General features: G+C 41.8%; 1 protein-coding gene across 8 annotated transcripts in view; it reads right to left on the bottom strand.

The window, feature by feature from the left end:
- Positions 1-8,488: 8,488 nt before the first annotated feature.
- The window catches only part of BNC2 (basonuclin 2), a 435,894-nt gene continuing 417,018 nt past the window's right edge, over positions 8,489-27,364 (bottom strand). For 6 of the 8 annotated variants that reach the window (XM_004765710.3, XM_045079651.1, XM_013063089.2 and 3 more), the window contains one exon: positions 8,489-18,467. In XM_004765710.3, coding sequence (XP_004765767.1) covers positions 17,807-18,467 — 661 coding nt within the window. In that variant the 3' untranslated portion in view covers positions 8,489-17,806. Of the gene's footprint in view, positions 18,468-20,049; positions 20,084-27,364 lie in introns of all 8 variants that reach the window. The other 2 variants (XM_013063096.2, XM_045079652.1) reach the window with 2 other exon arrangements.

Consider the following 27,364-nt stretch of genomic DNA (forward strand, 5'->3'; position numbering starts at 1 on the left):
CATCTGCCTTTGGCACAGGTCATGATTCTGGGGTCCTGGGATTGAGCCCCGTGTCAGGCTCCCTGCTCAGTGGGAACCTGCTTCCCTCTCGGTCTGCTGCTGCCCTGCTTATGCTCTATCTCTGACAAATAAATAAATAAAATCTTTAAAAATAACAAATATGTAACTAATTTTTTAGAAAGGAGCCCACCTAAAAACAAAGTTGACACACACAAATACACGCACCCACACACATACACACCCACACTTTACAACTTATTGTTTAAATCTGCCAGAATGTTTTTCAAAAACCATTCTCTCCCAGTGGAAGTCTTTCCTGATCAATTTTAACATTCAGAGATTTTTTTTTAGAGGTAAGATCAATATAAATAATCTCTCTAACATACACACAACAGAGATTGTGAAGAACTTGCTGATTTGACCCCAAGGGTCCTGCCCAAACAAACTTTGTCCTCAGATCATGCTGTGGGGAACTTAGGGCAGGGCTGGGGAGAGCCAAAGGGTAAGGAAGACCTTGAGGAAGGGAGATGATTCTTTAAAAATTATGTATTTGGATGAATTGGATATATCAAGATGGATTTTTTTAAAGTCAGCATCCTTATTATGATTTTGGTCTGTTTCTATGTTTGGGAACTCTCCATCGTAGCTCTCTTGAATCTTGGAGAGAGCGTCGTGTCAGTTAGATTAAGCTAAGGAACGCCGCAGTAACAAATGACACCCTCTCCCATCTCAGTGGCTTTACCAAGGTTTAATTCCTGCTAATGCTGCATGTTAATTATTGCTGTGGATCTGCTCTGTGTCATCTTCACGCCTTGGACCGAGACTGACGCAGCTGTCCCCCTCCAGAGCAGTGCCATTCTTGAGGCAGAGGGAAAATATATGTCCAAGCACAGCCTGACTCCTGACATGCCCCCTGCCCATGAGCCACATCATTTCTGCTCCCATTTCGTGGGCTAAAATAAGCAACACGGTCAAAGCCAGATGTCAAAGAGGTACAGAAGTGTAACCCTTTCCCCAGGATGGGGCTGAAATATTTGGGACCAAAAATGTAGTTATTGTAGGCAAAACCTGCCTTCCCATTATCCCCCAACAGATGAAAGTCTGGCAAAGTATCAGGGCAGCTTGTCCTAAAGGATATTAGATAGAAAAGCCGGGGACAGGGCCCGGTTCAGTTTCAGGTTCTGTGTGCTCAGGAGATGGGAGAGATGCCGGACACCAAATGCTGCAAGTGGAAAGGGCTTCGCTGGCAGGTGGGACCTGGGTGATCTTGAGTTGGGAAGTAGCCCGAAAGGTGGTGAATTTTCCCTGCATCGACCGCACGTCCTGGTTTGTTCAGGACAGTCCCAGGTTTCTACTCTTGTGGATCCGTTAACGCCCATCGACTACTTTCAGTGCCCTCCTCCAACCTGAATGGAAATGGTCCTGGGCCAGAAGTCAGAAGAGCTTTATTGATTTTTAAAAGATTTTATTTACTTATTTGTTTATGTATTTATTTACGAAAGAGCATGCACACATGCATGACATGGGGGAGGGGAAGAGGGAGAGAGAGAATCTGAAGCAGACTTCCTGCTGAGCTCGGAGCCGGATGTGGGGCTCAATGCAGGGGCTTGATCCCATGACCCTGAGATCACAACCTGACCCAAAGTTGGGCCCTTAACTGACGAGCCACCCAGGTGCCCCAGAAGATTTTTATTTCAATCACAATCTAGCACTAATGTGTGGAGCAACCAATAAAGTCTTGATACCTCAGCTTCTTCATCTATAAAGTGGGGGAGTTTATAGATTAAGGTTTGGTAAATTGTGTTCAGGTTTTCAAGACAGTATCTCACGTGCCTCCACAAGGGGAGAAAGAGGAGGCCAAATGGGGGAAGCTCGGACAGCCCCAGAGAACCTCTATTTGTTTCTGGTCTTGGGGTTGGACCTCATGTTGTGACTGGAAGAATCACACACCCGCTCCTCCCTTGACCACCTCCATCACAAGCTTTCTTTCCTTCACCACAAAACTTCCTAATAAGGTCCACGCCCACCCTCAAGTATGCACTTCTGTGGCCCAGGGCCCCTGAAGGGACTGGTGTCTTTATCCATCTCTCTGTTGGTGTTCATAGCCTCTGTCTGTCTGTCTGTCTTGCTCTTGCTCGCTCTCTCTCTGTCTCTCTGGTTTCAATAGTGAATTTCTATCTTTGCTTTGTACCAGGCCTCCTCTTGAGCACACCTGCCAGCCTGTACACGAACTACCTTTTCCTCTCCAGTCTCCAGTCACGGTTTGGCGAAAGTCAACCTAGTGTGGCTTTGTGGCAGGGGGCTGAGGGCGAAGTATTTTTAACTAGCAAGGAACCCTGAGCCTGGTCAGCACTGGGATGCATAAACCAAAAAAATATGCCCTGTTTCCTCCAAAGTACGGATGACTTCCCCAATCAACGAATCCAATGAATGCTTTCTAATCACCTTACTGATTTCCCTGCAGTGTTTCATGTGGCCAAACACTTCCTCTTTGGCACTTCTAGCTTCCCTACCTTCCCTGCCACGGGTCTGGTTCTCTCCTTACCTTTCCTGCCAATCTCGCTTACTGGACTGTCTTAGTCGTCCTCTCATAGTTGTCCTGCTCTCCCTTTCCAGGCCATCTTCTGTCAAAACACACTACCAGCAAGAAGCCAGAGAGTGGTTAAACCCTAAGATGGATGTTAGTCAATGCATTTCCTCTGTAGGGTTTTCTTTAAAGCCTCATCATTTGGGTGTGAAAGATGCTGCCCTCTTTTAAGGACATGGCTGGAAAAGCAAGCAAGTAAAGGACGAATCATCTAGAACCCAGGGGTGAGAGGGTGCGAGAGGCAGGTTTCACTCCCTCTCCAATCAGATCCCTGGGGACCTAGCTCTACTCCCTATTCTTTTTTTTTTTTTTTTTTTTTTGATGGACAGAGATCACAAGTAGGCAGAAAGGCAGGCAGAGAGAAAGGAAGATGCAGGCTCCCCGCCGAGCAGAGAGACCGATGCGGAGCTCGATTCCAGGACCCTGGGATCACGACTTGAGCTGGAGGCAGAGGCTTTAACCCACTGAAGCCAAATTAATAACAGGTAAAATTTACTTTTTCTCTGTGGACAGTTCTATAAAACTCAGTACACATATAGATCTGTGTTCCCACCACCACAAACAGGAAACAGTGTTGCTCCTTCTCTCCTAAACGTTCTCCCATTACCTCTCTGCTGCCATGCACCCCCCGCCCCCCACCCCTGCACCCTAGCCACCCCCTATCTCTTCTCCATGGCCACAGTTGTGTCTTCCAGACAAGGTCATATGAATAGAATCATGAGTGCATCCTATGTCATAGTTGTTTTATGTTTTACATCTACATACATTGAAAACACCATTAGACGATGCTATCATTTTTGCTTTCAAATTTCAAAAATTAACATCAGAAAAATAACTTATTATATTTGCCCATATATTTCTCATTTCTGTTGCCTTTCTTTCTTTCTTGAGGATCCAAATTTCTTTTTGGTATCATTTCCCTGCTTTCGAAGGAATTTCCTTCCCTAGTTCTCTTGGAACATGTATGCTGGACGAAAAAGAGAGAGAGAGAGAGAGAGAGAGAGAGGGAGAGAGAGAGAGAGAGAGAATTCCTTCAGCTGAGAATGTCTTTAATTCACCTTCATCCCTGAAGAATATTTTTCCTGGACTTAGAATTCTGGGTAGACAGTTCTTTTCTTTCAGCACATTTAAAATGTTGTTCTACTTTCTTCTGGCTTTCTTGGTTTCTGATGAAAAAAGTCATCCCAACGGTTCCCTTATATGTAATGCACCATATTTCTCAGTTTTTTTCTTTTTTGAGATTTTCTTTATTTTTTTTTAATCTGTAGAATCCAGTAATTTGATTATACTGTGTCTGGGTGTTCATTTCTTTGACAGGATGACGTTTGGATTTAATGAGCCTTTTGAATCTGTAGGTTTGTGTCTTTTTGCCAAATTGAGCAAGTTTTCAGCCTTTACTATTTCAGATACTTTTTCTCTCCGTTATCTTTCTGGAGCTTTCCAACCTTGCCTTTTCAGTCTTTGGCCCAGAAAGCCGGTGCTCGGCAGGGACTCTGCTTGCCTCCAGGACCAAAAGGTGGGAAGTGGGTGGAAGTAAAAGGGGTTTCTCCACCCTTGAAACAGCAGCAGTTACCAGGGTGCGGAGTTTCTGTTCCTGCAGGTTCCCATGGCCGCTGCTGCTCGTCACAATTGCCTGGCTTTGAGGAAGGCGTTAGAGGCAGGAAAAAAATAGGCAATGTCTCCTATCCTTTGACCATTTGTTGTTATCTTCTCCACTTTTTGACCACAGGGCTTCTGGAGCTCCCTTTGTCCAGCCTTGGTGCCCACTCATGGGTTTTGGATTTTGATGAATTCAGGCCAGCCAAGGCACACTCAAGGGAGAGAAATGACAAAGTAAGGCCATTTGAATCCTGGTCTTCCTTCTCCAAGCTTCTGTTAGACTCTTCGCTTTTCAGAGCCTGCAAATAGCTGATCCATGCATTCTATCCTGGTGTGTGATGGGCGCCTCCCTCGCCTAATAGTAAGGCTGGCTATGACTTCGGTATTTAATAAAAGTCTCCATCCCCCAACCTTCACCGCCCCCATTGCCCCTGCAATGCCTTTCTCTACCTATTCTGCTAATGGGCGCTGATCACCTACTAAGTACCAGAAGCTGCAAGCTAGAGAAACAACCCATCTTTAAGGTGTTTACAGCACAGTTCCCACATGGGAACACAGCTCCTGGGTCCCACCCGTGTCCTGGCTTTCCCGCCTATCTACTTAGGCTCACAGATCTATGCAAGGTGAGTGGACTCTGTTGAATCCTTGAAAAAACAAGTTTGCTTGCAAGCATGAACCAGCCTCACATGTGAGCTCTGTGGGTGAGGCTTGGGGCTTTGGAGAGAGTCATATTTTTCAAACACACAGGTTTGTGGTTTCTGAAAGAACAAAAAGCAGAAAGCATAACATCTTGTGGGATTACTTTCTGCTAAAGACCAACTGAGGCGACATCTGAAAATAATCAAATAAGTGTCTTGTTTTCAGTCTGCAAATGACTTTGCAAAACTTTGGAAGGAAATTCTCCACTTAAGAGGAGGGAAAAAAAAAAGCAAGAAAAATGGAAATTGAGATCATGAGAAAGAACAAATATGGGGAATTATGAGAGTGCTTTGAATTGTTAATAGGGCTTATATTTGTAAAAATGAATGTCTCTAAAAACCTGGAAGTGGCCTGATCATTTAAAGTCACCTTACGTAGCACATACCCAAAACCCCTGATAACCTCCAGCTTCAATTGCTTATGCCCATTTTCTGGAGCATTCCAAAGATGTGAAGTTCCTACACAATATGCAGAACTTTGGATTCAAAATTATTGAAGACTCTGATATTTTTGTTTTCCTCATAAGCTCTTACATTTGGAAAGAAGTCAAGGTCCAGTCTAACCCCAGAGGATTCCAAGATATGGAACTTGGTTTTTTTTGTGTTTTGGCTTTTTTAAACGGTATCAGCCAAGAAAACAGAAATTGAACTGAAAGTTCAAGGAAAAAGGAAAAAGGGCAAAGAAAAGGCTGAAGGTGATGCATATAAGCAAGAAAGTTGAAGGAGATGCTACCCCTCGGGAGGAAAAGGTCTGCTGGCCAAGGTAAGTCACAATAAGGCAGGTTGATGAGGATAATCCGAGGCAAATGAAATTCAACGTCATCAAAAACCCGGGCTCAGATAAGAAGAGACTGGAGCCGAGGAGAAACTTCCCCCGGGCTCGGTGGTTAAGGGTTACTGGGGATTCCTATAGCATTTCATTAATCTGCAAGTCAAGTGTTGCTGATACTCAGTGCAGAGGACAGACTGTTGCACTTCCTGAATTTCTGGTTCCTGATGATGCATTCGAGCTTTATTTTTTACAGTTGTCCTTGTCTTAGTCCTTTACTTTGTACACCACCCCCCCCTCCCCCGGGTTTAATGGTTTCTAGTTCTATATCAGCATTTTAAGCGGCATGCTATCCATCAGGCAGCACGTGGCTTCCGAAGGTTAGGGCACGTGGGTCGCGGCGAGCGCTCTGGAAGGATGCTTGCTCCCCTCTCGTAGGATTGGAACGCTTCCGCAGCGCGGGACCAGGGCGCACGCTAGGAATCGAACCAAATGCCTTTTGCGAACAGCAGCTCAATGAGGATTCCTGCCATGAGGCAAAATGCTTGGAAAGTTACGATGCGCTGGCATCACTGGGTTTGGGGTCAGCATGCTGAAACCAGGACTCATTATGTTCCGACCATGCCAACTTGGTGCAATTAGCCGAACACGATAATTTCCCGAAGCCATATGTTGATCTTTAGGGGAGGAGAGGCTTCGTATGCCTGATGGCTCTAAGCTCGGACTGGCGGGGCCCAGCTCCGAGCGCCCGTCTGTAAATCAGGGGAACGCGCGCACCCGGCAATCAAAGGGGAGGAAGGGGAACCAGAGCCAGCCGGGGCAGAGGCGGAAAACAGAGCTGGGCTGTGTCCTTGTGGACTCTGGAAGTGAGTTGGTTTTCTTCCTCTTCCTTTTTTTTTTTTTTTTTTACCTCCCCCACCAAGGAAGGTTTCAGAGAAAGGTCAGGGGAGCACCACTGTGTGCAAGGCTGTTCCTCCCTCTCCCTGCCCCCCAAATAAAATCAATGGAAGGACCTAGAACACGATAAGTTATGTTCCAGGGCCTCGTGGCCTGTATTCCCATTGGAGACCTATCAGTGTGAACGGGCACTGTTGGGAAATCTCTCCAGCCAGCCGTGTTAATCAATACCTCTGTTCATTATACGTCTCTGATGAATATGGGTAATGATTGGGTGCCCGAGAGTCAGGTGACTAAAAATAACTGCGCCTCGCTGGGGGTCGATAGATTTTTTTTCCCCCCAGTATTACTTCGGGCGGTTCAATATTGCCGCCGCGCCTCCCCAGCCCCCACCGAGGCGGTCCTCTCTGGTCTTCACTGATAGATCGGCCCTGTCCTCAGAGCAGCTTTATTAAATTCGTAGCACTTCATCTACTGTCATATTGTCAACTGACACGGGGCAAACCAGCAGACGGCCAGCCTTCCGGGGGCTCGGGACAGCCCCTGGCCGTGACCCAGGCAGTTTTGATGAGCTTGGTGCCAAGAACTGTCTTCATGGGTGCCTCCTTGCTAAACAGAATGATTTCCACCATTTAGGAACGTTTAAAACAACTTTTTTTTTTTTCTTAAGAAGAAGGAGAATTCTTGCCAATTACAGACGTGTTGTGACAGATGAAAAGATCCTAATTACGCTTGGATTCCCTGCAGGAGCGCGTTAATACATCCGTGACATTTAATAACCACATGCGTCAATGGAGGTTGACTTCTCCAAAGTTGTTTAACCTAGCGCTTTTTTGCCCTTACCCTGCCCCCCCAACCCACCCAGGGATGCTCAGGGGAAATCGAGGAGGGAGACCCCCATCAAGGCTCGGTGGCTGGCATCCCACTGCCTTGGGAGGGCCCCTCAGTCGGCAGTGTCTGAGGCTGGCGGGTGGTTCCTCGCTGTGGGTCTGAGAACAGCCTGACCGGCCTCTTGCTGGCTGGAGGCCCAGGGCCAGGGGTGCTGTAGAGTTGGGGTAGTTCATGTCCCTGGTGATGGGCCAAACGAACTTGGTGGAGTGGGTGGAACAAGTCAGAGAGAGGGGCAAGTCTAGTGCTAGGGAAGGAGAACAGAAAAATGCCAGCTTGGAAAGGAGACTCCAAGGAACGGTAGACTGGGTTAGCCACATTTTTAGCAAAGAAGAGCGTAAGAGGTGGGGTGGTAGTTAATGACGCTAAGTTGAAAGCACCTTCGACGGGCTTCTTCCTGTTGTCCCTCAAGCAGGATGACAGGAGGAAGAAATGTCACTGATTAGGACATTGGTCCTTCTGCTAGTTTTATTTCTAGATTATAACAAGCACAATCTGCAGAAAACCACTGCCCAGGGACTATAAACTGAAACACAAGCATTTAGTCTGAAAAAAAAAATATATAGTCATCATCCTGTTGGCTGCAGTCCACGAATTTCAAAGGGCGGGGGAGGGAAAACAGCGTATTTATAGAAAGCTAAGTGGCGAAGATACCTAAGTTCTCCCTTTGGTCTTTCTTTCCTAAAAAGAGCCTGGGCAAAGGGCTTTGGGGGAACAGGAATTCTGGGGAGACACAGAAAATTCATCCCTCCAGGGATGGCTTCAGCGAGGAAGACTGGGCAATGTTTGCTGGGCTCTGTCAGGACTGGCTAGAATCTTCATAGTTCTGAGTCAGCTTCGCCATCTGAGCAAGAGACGGGTTTGATCTTCCTAAGAAGAGTATTCAATAATACCAGGATTCAGTCCAAACCGGAGATTGACTCTGAGTTATACAACAAGTGTGCTTCAATAGCCTGAATTACCATGTGAGCTGAAGTGTTACTAAGTGTATTTTGTAAAGGTCTATTGGAGTTTGCTGAGGTTTCTTCAAATCAAGAAGGTAAGAAGAGGTTAGTGACTGATAAATCTTTAATATAAAAATTGTACAAGAATTCTGATACAAATTACAAGAGGTATTTGGACAAAATATGAATAAAATTCCATTTACATCCCCAAACCCTTATGCATTTTATGCAAAAGACATACGGTAGACAGTTATAGTACAGAAAATACAACAAAGGAAACAGCAAATAAAAAACTTTTCATTCCCTCAGACTACTAATCAAAACAAAGCAAAACAAAACAGAAAAAAACCCTCATTCAAGGTACATACAGTATTTCTGAAACTACCGACGTCACGAGTATTACATCGGGGGGTGCGAGCCATCCCTATCCCTTGGTGCAGCTGCCTTGTGGAGCACAGACTTTGGCTCTGTGACAGGCTTTAGCAGAAGAGACTATTTCGATGCAGATGAGAACAACGTAAACGAGGAAAGCAATGACCCCCAAACTCTGGGGCAGGGAGAGGACCTATCTTGGTGAAAATTCCTTTTCCTCAAGATATTTCGATTCCCTTTGGCCACTTTTGCTGTCAAATATGCAGGTCAAGCCGAATGTTTTTGTTATGGAGACACACTGGTGGGCTTGGGGTAAAGTAGAATGTTAATGTGTTCTCCCAACTGTGTGAGGGATCTTGCTAGTTCTTGAAGGACTAGCCCTTCATCTGCAGGGGAGAACAGAGAGCTTTCCTTCCCAGAGCCTCAACCTGCCTCCAGCTTAGAGGAAGGGCCCAGCTGGCCTCAGACCAACGTCTCCCCCTGTTCCTTGAGCTTCCTTGACTCTCTGATCTCCGTGTATCTACAGTTAAACTCTCCTGCACTTTTTTCTTTTTTTTTTTTACTGGCACTGTTAGGAAAATGGTAACATTTCTCTGCAGGGCAGCTGAACCAAAGTTTGCATGGGAAAGCGAGTGCACCATATATTATAAATCTTAGATAGTCATATCAGGTTAATACATAATACTAGAACATCTCATTCACTTAATTCATGTTATGTAAACCCTGGACAGGGTAGAACACACACATGTTTCCAAAGTGATCAAAATCGGGATGAGGGAGGGAGTGTTCTACCTTCTTGCTCCAGAAAAGATTTTTTTTAAGGGGGTCGGTGAGATCGGAAGGAGAGCAAAGGGCGGGAGTGGAAAGATAATGGAAAAGTCAGGGGAGATTAAGATAGGCAATGAAAGGAATGGATTACTCTGTACAGAGACATGCAAAAACGCTCCAAATTGAGTACTAGATGAAAAAAAAATAAACAATCAACCTTGGTTTATACATCTCAAGTGAACCTATTAACTCAGCGCATTATACCTCTTGAATCAATGCTTCTCCGCTACCGCACTGATTCTCAGGCGGGGCGGGGGAACCCTCGTCTCCCAGCGTGGAAAAGGCAGGCTGCTGGGCTCCCACTGAGACCCCACCGGGTCAGCTCACCTTGCACTGGGACTACCAAGAGGCCTGGGGTTTTCTCCCCCTCTTTTGGAAAACACTTGCCGGGCCAGGTGAGAGGGGCTTTCCCACATATCCAGGGGCTCCCTAGAGTCCCCTCTCAGTCCTCGGGTCCCGCAGCGGAAGTGGGCAGGGCCGGTTAATAATGGATTGATTCGCCGTCTTCTTTGTGCATTTGGCAACAGAAGCCTTATAAAGTCTTGGTATAGCACTTAGATACTCTCTCTCTTCAAGAAATATATTTTTATACTATCTACTTCTCTCCATTTTTTGTTAAAATACCTTTTTCTGCTCTTCCTTCCTTTCAAAGATTCTTTTCCTTTTTAAATGAAACTTAAGGAAAAAAAGCATTAAAAAAAATTGGAAAGGTCCTCAAGCATCCCTGTTAATTCAAGGAGGAAAGCTAATATTAGTTAGCAGATCCTGTGCAATTTTGGCAATTGAGTTTTTAATTCATTTAAGATTCTATTAAGATGTTTGATAAATGATTGTAATATATACATACTGGAGGAACTAAAACAACATGAAGCCAACTGCTTTTTCTCTGACCCCAAGAATCCTTGCTCAAAGTGCTTCTCTCCCCAGTCCTCAGACTGGCTAATGAAATTATTTTGCACAAAGTTGTCAACAAAAACCTGTTAAGCTTTCTATCTCTCAGTCTCCTGCTTTTCTCCCTCCAAAAGTACACATCAAAGATGACACCTGCACACATCTCATTCGGTTGACAAATGTATTTGCCATGTGACTGCTCACAGCGGGGGTCAACAACTTCTGTCAGACCCGCTGCCAGAGGGCGGGGAGGAGGCATGGAGTCCCCTGGTTCCGTGAGGACCTACAGATCGATCTTGGGCTTCACTCAGTCACTAACTAGCCACTTTCCAACCACCGTTTAGCAGTTCAAAACAGTCCACTATACAAGAGCAGCAGCCACTACTTACAGGTGGTTTGGGCTCAAGGTATTTCGGAACGCAGCATTTTCATGTCTTCCTCCTCGTCACTTTTCTCTGTAAAGCGCGCTCTACTTGTAGTTCTCAAAATCCTCCCCAAGTGGAGAATTTACCTCTTACATTTAGGGTAGTTCCTATTTTGGTGATTCAAGTAAGAAGCCCCATCACCTCTCCCACCCCCCGCTTTTTTGGGATTGTCAGTGCAGTTTCACAAAACGACAGTGAAGCTGTCACTTACACTGTGGATGCAGAGGTGTTCATTTCAAGGTACCTGTGTGCATTTAGATCAAAGCGAAAACAGCTCTTTACCACCATGCACAACCAACTTGTCTCCAACATATGCACTTTGCAAAGGGAAAGGAAAATACTATAATGCTTTCCTTCCAGAATGTGGGGTGATCTCATTATGCCACTGACTTGTGGGACATTTTGTTCCAATTCTGGGGGCCACATCCAGTACTCCTAAAATGAGTGAGCATGGAATTGCAATACTTAGTTTCTAAAGACGCAAAGAATGCTGTCACAGGGTCTCTCTACTGACCCTTTAAGGAGTCATCTTGTTACTGTCCATTTAATAGCTGGAGAGGGATTCGGAGAGGCAGCCTCGGGCTTACCAAAGTAGCTTAGTAGGTGTGTGTGTGTGTGTGTGCGCGTGGGTGCGCACTTGTGTGTTGGGAGGAGAGGGAGAGAAGCAAGAAGGAAGAGGAAGAGGGGAGGGAGAGAGGGAGAGACGGAGAGGGAAGGAGAAAGACAGAGAGGGAGAGTTGTGAATGTGTGTGTATATCAGGGAACTCAGTGGGAAAGCCGAGCCCTTGTACTCCATTTCCCCCCCACAAGGGATAAACAGGCAATTACGCATCCTTTTATATTTGATGGCCAAGTGCTGAACTGGAAAGCACACTATTAGTTTGTGTCCCTTCAGGGCCAGGGCAATAAGTAGCCAGGAGAGCTGGGGCTGAGGCGGAGAGGGTGTTGTCTGCTGTTAGTGTGACAGTCTTGTCAGCAGCATTCACATTACTGGAAGGTAATAAAGTGACAAGTAAGTTATTAGAAAGATATGAGGTGAAATTGAACTGAAGCTTCTCACTGCTCAGCCCCAGCTTTTTCCTTTCCTCTTTTGTAATGGTCCACTATTTGTTACAAACTGAGCCTTGTCTTGATACTCTATATAAAAAAGTTTTTTTTTTTTTTTTTTTTTGCAGTAAAGGTCAAATGAATTTACAATAACACTTTAGAAAAGAATAAGGGTAGTTTTATAACAACTATAGGATGTTGTTTCAAAAATATATCTAGCATTATAATGAATGATAATGCTGATCCAATTCAGAGTACTTGTAAAAAATGCTCATTTTTAAAAAACCCCATCATTAGGCATTTGGAGTTTTCAGCAGATGCCAAAAGACAGTATCTGATGTCCAGTTATTGCCGCATGACCGCAAGCATCATCTTGGGCAAGATGTGGAAAGAAGGGGGATGACGGAAGGATACAGGGAAGGGTGGGTGTTTGGGCTGGAGTGATTGTAGACTAATTCACCCATTGGTGTTACAGCTGGATTTATAAACACTAATTCCAAGTTACCATTTATGGGGAGCAACTCTCCAACTACAGGGAGCAGGGAAATGAGTCCGAGACACATCAGATATGATCTTAATTCTAACACGAGGAAGACTGCCACATGCTTTCGCTTTGCAGGAAAACATGAAAACAGAAGAGTTACTTTTATGCTTCACAGGGAGGTAAATGAGCTCCCATTTTGGACAAGAAGGCTTTAGCCAAGTGGCATTACAATCATGGCTATAGGGCCATGCAAAAGTCATGATGCAAAAAATACATTTAAGAGCCCAGTTTGACCACCAGCCTTTTCTAGAACCTAGGTGACCCACCACATCTCTTTGCTTCCCTTAGGGACTCCACCATCACTTCCCACCCACAAAACAAAACCAAAAGCAAAGAAAACGCCCCCACAGTGCCCTTGTTGGCTATTCTGACCCGTAAGGAACCGGTATTTCCACGCAGCTGTCTTTGCTTTCCCCTGTTACTCAGACTGGGGTGCCGTGGTGCACCTGGTCATAGGGAGCTCTGTGGGGCGGTGCATCATATGCTCTCACCACTGCTAGGCACAAGTGTACCAGACCTTTCTTTTGCACAAACACTTCGGGTTCATTCACCATTTTCCTTTCTCGCTACCCCAAACCAGGGCAGGTACCAATCCTCTACTTGGTACCCCTTACTCTGCTTTTGGAAAAACTCATTCCCTCCAGTCTTTTTGGCACCTGCCTTTTATCGCCCTCCTTACCACCCTTAGGCCATACCCATTAAAAGACAAAGCATGGGAGGGAGAAGTGAGATCCTCTAACTTAAATATTCTGAGTTTTTAATGAATAAAATTTATTGTAATTGTTTAGAAGTTAAGGAGTATGTAAGGGGAATAAAAGAAAATTTCTTCTGGTTGTTTTCTTTGATAGCAGATGTGGTGTGTCTTATTACAGCTGAGTTTTATTTACTCTGTTAGTCAATCAAATCCAACGTTAACAGACCGAGTACAAGTTAGGACTGCTCAGGTCAACTGTTAGCAGTTAGCAGCATGTCCACCCCAAGCTGGTTCCCGGCTTATGTTTTAATTGCCTATGGCCTCCATTCTCATTTGCTTGGTACACATCTGGGGTGTGTACCTAGGAAGGGGTCCAAAAGGTCACTTTTATTTGGTGGGAATCTAGTACTTGGTTTCTCCTGAGTAAAATGGGGAGAAGGCCTCTGGAATCGCAGCCTATTCTTGGTATATTCCAAGTTTTTGTTTGTTTGGTTGGTTTTTTGTTAGTTTGTTTTTGTTTTAAGAGCAATGTATACAGTAACAGGGCTGTTAACCAAGGAAGTGTCTTTCTCCTCTTACTAGAAGGGCCTGGAAATTCATGACCAAAGAAATCACACTACAAGGACAGTGGCACCATTGTGCTAAACACATTTTCAAAAAAGATGTTATTCACGTTGAGAAAGAAAGCATTAATACCTTCAAACCTTTAAAAGGTCTCAGGCTGCACTGGACAGCTAGACTAGGATCCTGAGAAGCATTACATTGCACTGACTTATCTCCATACAATTAATAGCAGAACAAAGAGGGTCCAGCTTCTTAATCCCATTTTAAAAACCAAATTACGCATCATCTACCCCTCCTCTTGCTCTTTGCCGTCGCCTCCGCAGCGTGCAGGCGTTCCCTAAAGCAGACTCAGCCTCTCTGATATGTACAAAAACATAGTTTAAAATGATCAAAACAGTAAGTTTCGACATCAGCTAGTGAACATGCACATTAATAATACTGCCTCATTTTCTACCTGTGACAAAACCGTGGTTAAATCAATCAAATGGGGGAAAGCTGCTTGCATGAAAATTTGCATCGCCCTTCCTTTTCAGCCAGCACAGAATGGATGCAGCTCGAGAGAAACCGTTTCACCATAGAAAACTCCTACGAAAAAACAAACGAGTAGAAAACGGACAAAGACGAAGGGCCCAGTGATTAAAATGCTGATCTCTTTTGCCTTCCCGTTTGCAAGTAAGCCTTGGGATCACTGTCCTAACTAGATGTACAGTTAAGTCAAAACATTGTGCTCAGGCACACACCCAAGAACAAGCAACACTCTGGGACGGGAAGCCCTGTGCAATCCATAATGTTACATGTTAAGTCCAGGTGCCACTTTGCTTCCATCCACTCCCCCGGTCACTTTTTAAGCAAGTAGGCTTTATACTAGAAAGTGTTTTTCACCCATTTAGAAGGCCACCATAACATTTGGGCACTTGAGGCACAAAAGCAGTAGCAAATAGGGGAGACACTTCAAAACAAGAGCCAGTTGTCCAGGACTCATGGCCGTTTCTCTGACAAATCTCAGGCGAACACATTCACAAGAGCAAGGGGAATTCTACTTGGAGAATCTCATTACTTCCGGGCTGTTCTAACTGGCTATTCACATTAGCCCGGGTTGTGGCAAGCAACAAACATTTGTTCTAAGCCCAGTTCATTTGCTGATGTGACCTGCTGACAGCTATGTAATTCACTCACGAGGGCTATTTGACCTTTTAGTTGACATTAAATTAAACAGACTAAACATTGATTCTGTACAAGATGAGTTCTAATAGCTCAGCCAAGAGTATAACTTTTAAATATCACTGAAATAAAAATGTGTTAATTTTCATAAAACTAGGTGTAATTCAGTCTTTCACAATCCAAAAGCTAGTGTCTCCCTAATCTCTTCTTGGGATACTAAAAAATATTTTTCCACCCTTTTGACTCAAATCATTTGGTAGTGGGGCAACAGCGCAACACAGAGAATGCTAAGAGGACGAAAATGTTTGCAAACAAACTTTCATTATTCTAGTTCAATTTTTCACAAACATACTGTACATAGTCTTATATGGTATAAAACAAAGGAAAACATCTCTGTCTATTCAATTTAACACAACACCAAAATAAAGCAATTAAGACTTTGGGAAATTCAAAGGTACAAGAAAACAAAAATGGTTATTACTAATTCCTCAGCTTTTTACCGTAAACATTTGTCATTTAACAGACATAGTGTTTGATATGGTTTTTTTTGTACTGCGAATACTTTTGGTCTTTCCTCACTGGAGAACAAACGAATTAAACGAACCCCATAGTATCCTCTGAAGGAGATGAAAAGATGAAGCTTCTAGACAAGTCTAGCTTATCTTGAAGAATCTATTGTTTCTGAAATTTTTACAAATAAAAATACTGAATCCTCAACTAATGATGCTTATTTTTGGAAACAATAAATACTGTGAGGTACAATAAATCCTACAGGAATAATAACAACAACAGAAACATATTAACAGTTTCCTTTGGCAAATTTAACGGAAGTGAATGCTGATGTGAACATAGAAAAAATAATTACAAAACATATGAAAAATGGAAACAACATGCAAAGTTCAAACAAAGGGGGTATTTCTAACCTTGAGACCGATGAGAGAAATGTTTGAGGCCATTAAATGCAGAAAAGAAATACATTCTCTTTAAATTATTGTGTACTGTTAGACAAAATATTCCTTGTTTATCTGTCTTTCCCCCCTCCACTTAAAAAAAAAAAAAAAAAGACAACAAAACACAGTCTGCAATGCACGTCCTAATGGTTTTGGCTGCAGACTGAACTTGAGTAAATATCATCATTTAGTCAGTATGTTGTGGTAGCTGAGGGCTGCCCATGTGGTTAACCAGCTCAGGCAACATGTGTAAACATCGGAAACAAAACAAAACAAAACAAAAAAGGTTTGGAGAATTGTCTCCCCCTCTTTCTCACTCTCAATTGCTGGGTTTCAGGCTTGCTTTCATTTCTCTCTGACAAATCATGTGGGGAAACACAAAACACTCAACAGTGAGAGATCCTATTTTAAACCCCCCTTCCTTCGTCTGGCTTTTCAGAAAGGAGTGTTGCTCAATTCAAGTTCAGCACATGTTTTCAAAGCTTCTGAGTAACTGCCGCTGTGAAATGTCTTTTGATTTTGTCTATCAAACGGGCCTGAATCATAGGACGACTGCCTAACTTGCAAAAAATTAGACAGCCATACAACAGACCAACCCAGTGCAGACTTACTTCTTTCTTTTTAAAGGAGAAGGGTTAGGTCCTTGGAAATGAGTGTTCAACACTTTTACTATTTTCAGCTTTGTTCCATAGTGAGTAATTTGGGCTTTTGTATCCTGAAATATTATCCTGCCTCTGAAGAGCAAATGCCTTGGCTGTTTCACACCACATAATTGTGTTTTCCTTTTATGTAACTTAACATATAAGCAAGAAGGATGCAATGTTGATTCTAATAACATTCGGCACTTGAAAGAATCACCAAGTGTTCTTTTTTTAAAGCGGTTTTCTGGTGGCCGACAAATTGGCCTGTGGTTATGTTGAGTGACTAATTGTATTTTCTTTTCTGGAAACTTGTGCAAAGTTGGCAGTTTTGTGTTAACACTAATACTTTTGTTTGGCATTTGTGCCCTATACTGACCAGACCATTTTTATACAAGTGAATTTTTTTAAAAAGACACTTACTTGAAGTATGGCAATAGTTTAAGGATAAAAAAAGAAGCATGGATATTACACATCCCCTTGTAGTGTATGAAAAAAAGTGCATGACTGGATTTATGTACTAGTACAGGACATTTTAAAAAATCAGATCTGTGCTGTAAAGCATGCCAGCACCTCTTTATCACTATATCTAGCAGGTAGTAAAAACAAGACCATGGTTTTTCTTTTAAAAAAAAAAAATGTGCATTAATGCTAACATAAATGAATAGAGCTAGCCAGCAAACTATTTTTCTCCTGCATATCTAACAGCTGGATGTAACTGTAAAAATTAAACAAAAGAGTTAAACAACCATCAATACAATTGCTTTACATCATTGGCCTCTCAAGGCTAAATATTTACAGGTGAATCTGCCATGCTTTAATTGAAGATTCTCTCAAAACCTTAAAGTTCACAAAAGACAACTGTAAGAAGTTCCTTTTTTGTTTCTTTTTTCTTTTTTTTCCCCTTTTATTTATTTCTTTGCAGGCAACAGTCATGGGTATAACAAACTGTCCCTCTGGAGAGGACCGAGAATTCTTATTCTTTCAGAATTTGGGCTAGTTGCACACTTGTGTGTGTGTGTGTGTGTGTGTGTGTGTGTTTTAAGGGTACTCTGTTTTCACTCCCACCCCTTTCCCAAAACTATAAAGGAAAAAGAAAATAATTTCAAAAGCACCTAGTGTTCATCTTTTTATATCTAAAGAAAAGATGCGTGTGTGTGTATGTAGACACAGAGGCGTACATGTGTACACACACACGCACACACGCACACATACACACACACCCAAGTACACAAGCACACACTGACTATGGCAGTTCAAATATGTAGGCCATCTGGTGAGAGCTGGCATCTGTAGTGTCCATTCTGAGCCTAATCTACTGAAGCGAAGGGAATGTTTTTGTGGAGATTAGGGTTCTGACTGTGCCGGTTTCGGCTTCGCACAGAGGAAAACATCATATTGCAACCGGGGACTTTGCACTTGTGCATTTCTCGCAAATGCACAGTTTTGTAGTGCACTCTCAAAGTCCCCTTGTTGCTGTACATTTTGTGGCAAATGTTGCACATGATCCCACCACTGCTCCCGGACAAGCTGTTGAACATCAGAGATCCTGGAACTTCGGCCCCTAAACTGCCGGGGAGGGCAGGGACCTCAGCCTTGTGTGCAGACTCCCCACTGTCACTCGCCCCGTCGATGTCGTCGAGAAGAATTCCCTCGTCGCTGCCCGCGTCGGATTCTCGGGAGGAATGGATGCTGCTGCTGGACTGCAGGCTGGAGGTGGTGCTCAGGTCAAGGACCATGTAATCCTCTGCCATGCCTCTCCCGTACCCATTCAGGTGGGAGTCTTCAGTCCCTGCGGGAGAGGAGGCGTCTTCCCTGACATCAAGCCCCAAAGGGTGCTGGGCACCATAGATCTTCATCAAAAATTCATCCCGGAGGTCCTTGCTAAGGGAGGGCTGCGCTGAGTCCAGGCCCATGTCATCGAGTTCTTTGGTCAACAGTTTGCGATGCAGGTTTATGTTGGCGCTGTGTCTAGGAAAACAAGGTGGGGGGGAGGTGTACAGGGAGTGGGGAGGGGTGAGAAGAAGAAGAACATTTTAAAATTGATTCAGCTTCCACCAGGCATCAAATAAGCACATTCATTGCTAATTACACCATTATAAAAGCAAACATTTCCCTATATTCTCAGGATTTGGGAATAAGTGGTGGGGGGGGGAGTGCAATAAGGGGAGCCTTTCATTAACGTAATTTTTCGAAGAGTACAATTCCTCGATGGTAGGATGAATGCAAACCCATGCACCTTTCTCTCAATGATACTCTTAGCTTTCCTGGGTAGCAGCACCAGCGGCAGAGAATCTCACAGCAGAGATTTCAGAACATATATTAAATAGGGCAAAAGAATGGAAACATGCTGCTTATCTAAACTGAGTAATTTGAATTTACACCTGAAAAAAACCAAAAAACCAAAAACCAAAACCAAGCCTCTTTTGCCTACGGTACTTCATTTAGAGGTATAAAAAAGATCAGTTTTTTAAAAAAGTAAATGGTCTAGATAATTTCAGTTTAACTTTAAAACATAATGACATCTTCCCCCTCACCTGTCTATATTTCATGTTTTAGGAAGGAAAAAATTCAGTTTTATAGATCAGAATTTTGAAATAGGGTTGCAGACTCTATCATACATCCCTTTCCTCAGAATAATTTGGGATCTCAACTAATCTACTAGTAAACTGTGCTTCATTTTCAGAAGCTGTTGCATTTTACTGTTGAAAATGCTTTCATCAAGTAATTCAACCTTTAAAATGTAATCCTTTCAAACAAAGCCTGAATAATAGAAATTGTTTTTTAAAAACAAAACCCAACCACCCTTTAAAAAAATCACACTAAACAACAGAAAAAAACCAAAAGGACTAAAAAGAAAAGGATACACACAATAAATACCCCCCAAATCAAGCACAATATATGGTCCCCCTATTTTAACAACTGGAATCTGTACTTCTTGGACAAGCAAAACTTTTACTCTACTAAGTGCTTTGCTTGTGTAAAAACAAACAAAATAAACAAAGATAGGATTTGTCCCCCAGCATCCATAGGGATGCCATGATTTACAAAGCCTGATATGTTATTATCTATCTGAAAACAATGCCTTTGTATTTACATCCCCCATTTATTTTTAAAGTGCCCTTGGGCATATACCTCTCTCCACCTGCAAAGGCTCACATATTTGAACAAGCACCTAAATTGGAGGCTACCCTTCCAAAAAATAAACCAATAAATAAATACACAGATACATAAAAGCTTCTTGATAATGGCAGAAGCTCTACATCTTGAAGAAGTAACTGTGATAATAGAAATGACCTAGAATGGCCAGTATAACATTCAACAGACCTCCTGATTATAATTAAAACATATGCAAGACCAAAATGAGTCACTCCATTTGGTGACAAGCATGGCAAATTTCTTAGAGATGGTTGAGAGGTATGTGCCTCAGAGACAAGAAAGGCAGGAAAAGACTTCTCCACCTTTCCACACAAGACAATATATAGCACTCTGGGTGTTAAGGGGTAGAGGGGAGCAGCCCTCTCCACACTGCACTTAGGAAGGCTGAGCTTACCTTGTGATAATAAGATCAGCTTTCTAATCTTTTGCTAAATCGATCACAAAAGAAAGCAAGAATGAGAGACAGAGAGAGAGAAAGAGAGAGAGAGAGAGAGAGAGAGAGAAAACAAATTCACATTCTAGACATCTGGTTTAAAAAAAAACTTAAACAATAAAATAGGGATTTAAAATGTTCTGATCACAAAATCATTTTCTGTCATTAAGCGATCATCTCATATGCTGTCTTGATGATTTTCAGATCAGCTGTATAATCCAAAAATCATGAATCGAATTAAGATAAACTAAATTCACAGCATCATTATCATCCATAAATGAGTTCCACACAGATGCATGCGGGGTGGGGAGGGGCGGGGAGTATGCGAGTGATAAACAGAAGCTGTCCCCACGGTCCCTGCTCTGACACTGTTGCTCCCCGTGTCCTGGGTGTCAGATGACAGATGACTCCAAGTGCAGTTGCTAAGCAGAGTGCAGGAAACACCTACTGTGCGGTCTCCACCCTGACATGCGGGTGTGACGCCCCCACACTTACTATAGGAATGTGGAAACAGAGTTACACTGCGTCCTATGACTCTATTGATAAAACAAACTGCCAACCATAAGTAGCCCGCAAAAGCCTACCCCTCTGTTTATTATTTTTAACACCCTCCCCACTTTAATTTCACAAGCACACATTTTATGACGACTGTAATCTAGAACTCCGTTGCTTCTCACACATCTGCAGTTACCACTTCCTAGATTCACTGCTGAGAAAACAGCAGCCAGACACACAGCAGTCACATCCAGACACACTGAATAAGAATAAATTAACATTGACAAGAGGACACACGGATCACCCAGATGGACACTTCTTTCCTAAGATGACTTGTGAAATTACACATCTCTACTGATATGTTACCAGGAAGAGATGTTTCTCTTCATTTCTCACTTACAGCAACAGAAATCTGTAATCTAATTAGATGATGTACCAGCCCTCAATATCTGTCAACCAAACGATGTGCAGAAATGTGTAGACCAGCTCTGGCACTCTGTTCAACAGTGTCCCTTTTCCGCTGTCAGCAGTACTGTTGGCCTCTGCTAATATAATCACATTGACTTTTATTCAATTAAGTGCCATCCCTTGCTTAAAAAAAAAAAAGGCTATTTTATCAATTGATTCAGGTGTAATGCAATAATAAAGATGAACTCATGGCAGTGCATTAGCTCTGCTGTTCATAACTTCAGTACAAGGGTTCATTCATGGTAGTCGATTTCCATTATGCAACCACAGTTCCAGAGAATTGATTCTTTTATGCTCATTTCTTAATCTATTTCATTTTTGTTTAATAATCCTCCTAAATACCATATGCAAAACACTTGAAGTGGGGATGGGAAGAACAGGCTGTGGAAAGTCTGCTCACTCTTGTGATACCAGGCTTGGGAGATTTTCTAACAAACTCACATAGTAATGTTTGGGGGGTAAGAGGAAAAGCGAGAGGAGGAGAAAAAGAAGAGAGTCTTTAGAGAGTACGGATCCTGTTCCTCAAGAGGTTAGGTTCAGCCTCTACAGAGTAGACAGAAGGCAGCACTGGATCTTAACATAGACCAATTGCTGGACTCTGGAATCAGTCGATCCAAACCATTAGTTGTCATAAAACACCGTCCTCATGAGGAGATACAAAGACCTAGGGTTAATAGCAATTTATAAGTTCATTTGGATCAGCAAAATCAAAGAGGTAAAAAGAAAGGGAAGATGGAAGAGACACAGAAAGAACTCATGCCTACTGTCCATCAGATGGAGAGAAGGACTCTAAAATGGAGGAAGGCCAGAGAGTGCTGGAAATCAGAGAAAGAGCCCTCGCAGAGGAAGCAGTGTTGCAGATGTGTGTAATAAGTGGAAGGAACAATCTATGAAGGAACCCAGTTTTGAGTTTTCCAGAGACAGACGGTTTTCCTAGAAATGGACTTACTATGAATATTTATCTCCAGAAGAGAGAGAGAAATAATCTTTAGCAAAAATCTAGATTATATTCAAACTTATTATATGATACAAGATCATACACATCACGAAAGCTCTTTCTACTTGCTTTGATACTTGCTGCTGATACACATATGTATATTGCTCTCATGGAAAAAAAAAATGACTGGGATGGAGAGAGAAGATGAGGTCCTAGGCAGAAAGGGTAAGCATCTGGTCTTAATAGGGATCTGGTGTTAATGAATACAGACAGTACTACTTACTAAGGGAGGAGTCCAAAATGTAGCCCCAAGATGGTCATTTTCAAGACTACAAACTAAATCTCATTCAATCTCCAGCCTCCTGCAGTAAAGTAGAATACTTTGCACATAGGAGATACTTGAAAGTACGTTTATTTGCCTTCTATCAATAATATGCATAAGTCGTAAAGAAGTTTCTCCCAAAATATACTGTAGAAGAGAAAACAATGATCCCAAGATTGGAACCATGTAACAGAATATTTAAGAAAAGGCAGTGGTAATACAGCAAAGGGTAATTCTGGCCCTATTAATACCCTAGTGTGTACACAGAAACACTATGTAGATTAAGGCATGACACAGTCCTGTAACTTGGACTTGCTTGGAATTACAACTACTTTCTCTGAGCCTCTGTACTCTTTCCTACACCTTCCACACTGTGAGTTTACAAAATGCCTTTTGAAAACTAAGATTATCCTTAAGAGCAAAAAGTAAGGACGCCTTGGGTAGGAGAAGTCATGAAACCAAACTTAACACTTTGAAATGCTGAGTGGAAGTACTCTTACTGGACTAAAGTGGACCACCATTCTTTTTGTTTCTTTAATAAAAAATTTTACTTATGTCAATTATATCTCAATTAAAAAAATAAAACTTTACAATGCATCCACAGAAGACATCAAATTAATCAAACACAGCTAAGTAAATACATAAATACAAAGTGAGAGAAAATAAGAGAGAAAAACAAGTCTTGCTGGGCACTTCCTTTTTCATGTCTCTCTTGTTCCAATGCCCAGTTCAACTAATACAATGTTTGACTTGTAAAAATTAAAGTTAAAAACATTTAAAAGAAAAAGTGCTTCGAGGTTTTAACTTTGACTTGGATATATACGGAAGGAACTTTTTTTTTAAGGAAAAATTTCATGTTCAAATTAGAAAATCAGAATGTAGTAGTCAAAATGGTGAATGGTGAATCAGACCATAGGTTACATGAGAAGTTCAACATCTAAATCTTAATTCTTTATCAGTTTTGAAGCATTCTAAACTCAGTGAAACAAAATACTTGATAAATAATTACAATATCTCAGGCAAAATAGAATTGAGGCTCCATATTGGATTAATTTTTGTCTTTATTTTCTTGCTTATGTTTGCCACTCAACACACACACACACACACACGCCCCTCAAATTACATTGTCCATAATGATTATGATGTATACATAACAGATACCCCCAAAAATGGTGTGTGTGTGTGTATTTATATACATATGCATATATGATAGAGAAATAAACTTATAGCCATTTTGGAAAAACCTAGATGCCGGATTTCAATGTACTGTGGGATACTGAATCATCAACACTCCTTAACAGAAATGTACATCATCTATCCAAATCCACAGAAATGAAAAATTAAAACCTCTGCCCCTCATTAATTCTCTTCTTATCTGGATTGCTCTGACATTATCTGTTGTATTTAACTCCTCACAATTTTTGTATTAATGGTAGGAGGCTTACAGCTCTGTGAGTTAAATCACATTTTTTGATAGTACACATTTCTGCAAAACTAGTAGTTGTTCTATAGGCAATTATCTAAAGACCCTCTCCAGAAGAGCTGAAAACCATCTCTAGCTCACACACACACACACACACACACAAACTGAATGTACAGTTTTAGTGAATGCTCAAGAAAAAACAAAACAAAACAAAAGTACATATTAAATGTAAGAAATAAAAGCTAAGCAAATTCTTGCAAATTAAAACTATGAAATTCAGTCACTTCAATTTCTTTCAATATAAAACAAATCATCCATACTGGTCACGCAGACAGTTCCCTCTACATTCAAATTATTCACTTGAAGATAAGCTCCCACCAAACTCTTTAGGGGTTTAGCTAATTTACTGCACAGATACGGCACGTCTGTTGTAATAACAGGTAGGATGTATTGGGGTCGACCATTTATCAGAATTAGACTTCTTTTCTCAATTCACAGTGAATTATGCTGCCTACATGACTCCCCTCTCTCTGAGCCTGCCATCCCCTCATGGCCCCTAATGTGGCAGGCAAACAAAATTGACAGTCTCATCTTGTCAACAAGGGGCGATTCTCCTGAGAAGCCATTTAACTTTGCCGAGGAAGCAATGTATTAATGTGCATGTCCCAGCAATGTTAATCATCTTCAAGCTTCCGACCTAACTTTGACGTGAACGAAATCACCAAATTTGTTTACTAAATGAATCGTAATATGCTAATAAGAAAGCATGACATATATGGAAAAGCCAAACAGATGGTTTGTTTACTCCACTTTGCAACTTTATAAATGTTGTAACTCTGAAGATGTTAGTGAGAATTATTGGTTTGTTGGCAGAGGCAAACGTGTCTTTCGCATACTAAATCTGGCGCTACAGTTAGAAAACAATTTGTCATTGCTGTGGAATGCATAAAAAATGTTAATGTAGTAATGGCATTTGGGAAGGCAGATTGGTAGATGGAAAATGCCGGATGCTCAGGTTAAGTGTAGAATTGATATCCAACAGCCCTGTTCCCTAACCATTTTACTTTTGAGTTGCATCTGACACATCAAGGCTTCTCCAGGGTGCTGATTGAATTCAATAGGTACCTGTTGCATTGTAACGTGAGAGGAGTGCTACACTGTGAAGAGGGTTATGTTTTCACAGCATTCAGAAATGTTCTCAGTTAGGCAGCTCATATGGTGCTCAGTTTACTACTATTGGTGGGAAGAAAAAAGGCCATGAACACTGACGTCTTTTAAGGAATGAAACAAATCTGAGTTCTAATACACACACACACACACACACACACCTGGATGAACTAAACCTCAAATCTTCCAACCCTTGTGTTAATGGTCTGACTTTAATAAAGAGCCTAGAAGACCTATGTCTAAAATAATAGGAACACATTTTTCTCTTGAAAATTTTCTGCCATTTAAAAAGTAAGCATTCTTTTTTAATACAATGTGAAACCTCTATTTCTTTCTGAGATCATTTTCAAAGGAAATACTTCCTAAGACCAAATATTCAAAATGTTTTACATTATTAAAATGGTTAATTTAAGAGAAGAATAAATGAAACAAGATGGGATTGGGAAGGAGACAAACCATAAGTGACTCTTAATCTCACAAAACAAACTGAGGGTTGCTGGGGGGAAGGGGGTTAGGAGAAGGGGGGTGGGGTTATGGACATCAGGGAGGGTATGTGCTTCGGTGAGTGCTGTGAGGTGTGTAAACCTGGCGATTCACAAACCTGTACCCCTGGGGATAAAAATATATTATATGTTTATAAAAAATTAAAAATTAAAAATTAAAAAAATGGTTAATTTAAGAACTTTTAAAAAGTTAAGACTAGGACTCTTAGAGATTCCCAATTTTATAGACCACCAGTATTGTCATTTAGCTATGGCCTTATCTGGAATTCTATGTTAAAAATGAAACTATTTAAGATATATGAACAAGGGCGCCTGGTTTAAACACTCTGCCTTGAGCTCAGGTCATGATCCCAGGGTCCTGGGATCAAGCCCCGCACCGGGCTCTCTGCTTAGCAGGAAGCCTGCTTCCTCTCTCTCTCTCTTCCTCCTCTCTGCCTACTTGTGATCTCTGTCAAATAAATAAATAAAATCTTAAAAAAAAAAGATACATGAACAAAAAGAATGTGCAAAATCTAATTTGTGTTCTTGGTTAAATAATGTCAAACGTACCAATGAAAACTTTAACTCACCAGCAATGTACCTATGCCATTAAACATCTCAATTTTTAGAAACACTCAATTTTTGTGAAATTATTTTCACTTTTTATTCACATGAGCATAGGGAAAGCAGAATTTTATGTTAAAATATCTGCTTATTTCTCTCAATATTATGAGCCATAACCCCCAACTTCTCAGTCCTACATATCGAGACTACCACTAATCAAGTGGGATTTCCATATAGTGCTGAAATCTTTACCCACCTGCAAAAGAGAAATGAGAGAACAAAGTGATCTAAAGAAACCACTGAGTTCATCTTGCTGCCCAAGGATCACTTCAGAGCAAGAGACATTAGCAGCTGTCCCTGGCGCTTATATCTCATTTGAAACATCTCCTCATTCCTGACCAACAAAGAAAATTTCAATAAAGTACTTTTACTGGTTTAACAACAGGGAGCTCCTGGGATTGTCAAAGTGCTAAGCCTTTTCCAAGGAGAGAAAAAAATCAGCAGCTCAAATATAATTAACCTTCTATTCTCAATGCAAATGGCCATGCACAGGAGCTCTGCAGTCTATTAGCAAAGTTATAATGGCCAACAGGCAGAAGCAAAATTGGTCAAAAAGTTGGCTGCTGCTGTCATATTTTTGGAATTATGATTAATGGCACTAATAATGTGGATGATTACTGATATGTGTATCTCCAGCAGTTTATCATATTGCTCTGGCTGCCTACGTCCACAATAAACAGGATGCTATCATTTACCTCTTTATTGAAGGCAATCCTTCTCTTGAAGGAGCATATTCTAATTACTTCGTAATGTTTTATGTCTTAAACATTTTGCAGCTCTGGACCTTGCCAACTGCTTCATGTCTACCATTGATTAATTACTGAATGTTTAATCAAAATTTAGAATCTAATGTAGTCATTTATGAGCACACTGCAGTGCCAAAGTAGTTAGGCTTTGCTCCCAAGTTTGGAGAGTGTTGGGTTCAAAATCAAATCCCAGCTATGTATGAGGATCCAAGAATTTCACCTTGGGTGCTCTGAGGTTGCCAATTCTATCTCTGCTGATGAATGGAAGGTAATCTAACTACAGGGTAAATAGCATCTTTCCCCACCCTCTCCCTACCGGTTTTCCTATCCTCTTTCCCCAGTTCCCTAATCGACAGAGCAGCGCCATTGGCTGCTTCTGAGAACAAGACAGTCCTCGTGAACAACCATCACGAGAACATAGTTTTGAAGTGGTTAAACAAGTGAAAAATAATTTGCTGGGACAAATACATGAGTTTTTTTTTTAATGTGGATTTTTTATGGTACTGTCATACAACCATTCACCGTTGAAGTTAAGTGTTTTTTTAATACCATTACTGAACTGCTGAAATGGATGCTAATATAGCTTGGAGTGCTAATGTCAAGTCCTGGTAA

The sequence above is a fragment of the Mustela putorius genome, unplaced genomic scaffold, assembly GCF_011764305.1.
Source record: "Mustela putorius furo isolate JIRA1106 unplaced genomic scaffold, ASM1176430v1.1 tig00000421_pilon_pilon_pilon, whole genome shotgun sequence".
NCBI lineage: Eukaryota > Metazoa > Chordata > Mammalia > Carnivora > Mustelidae > Mustela > Mustela putorius.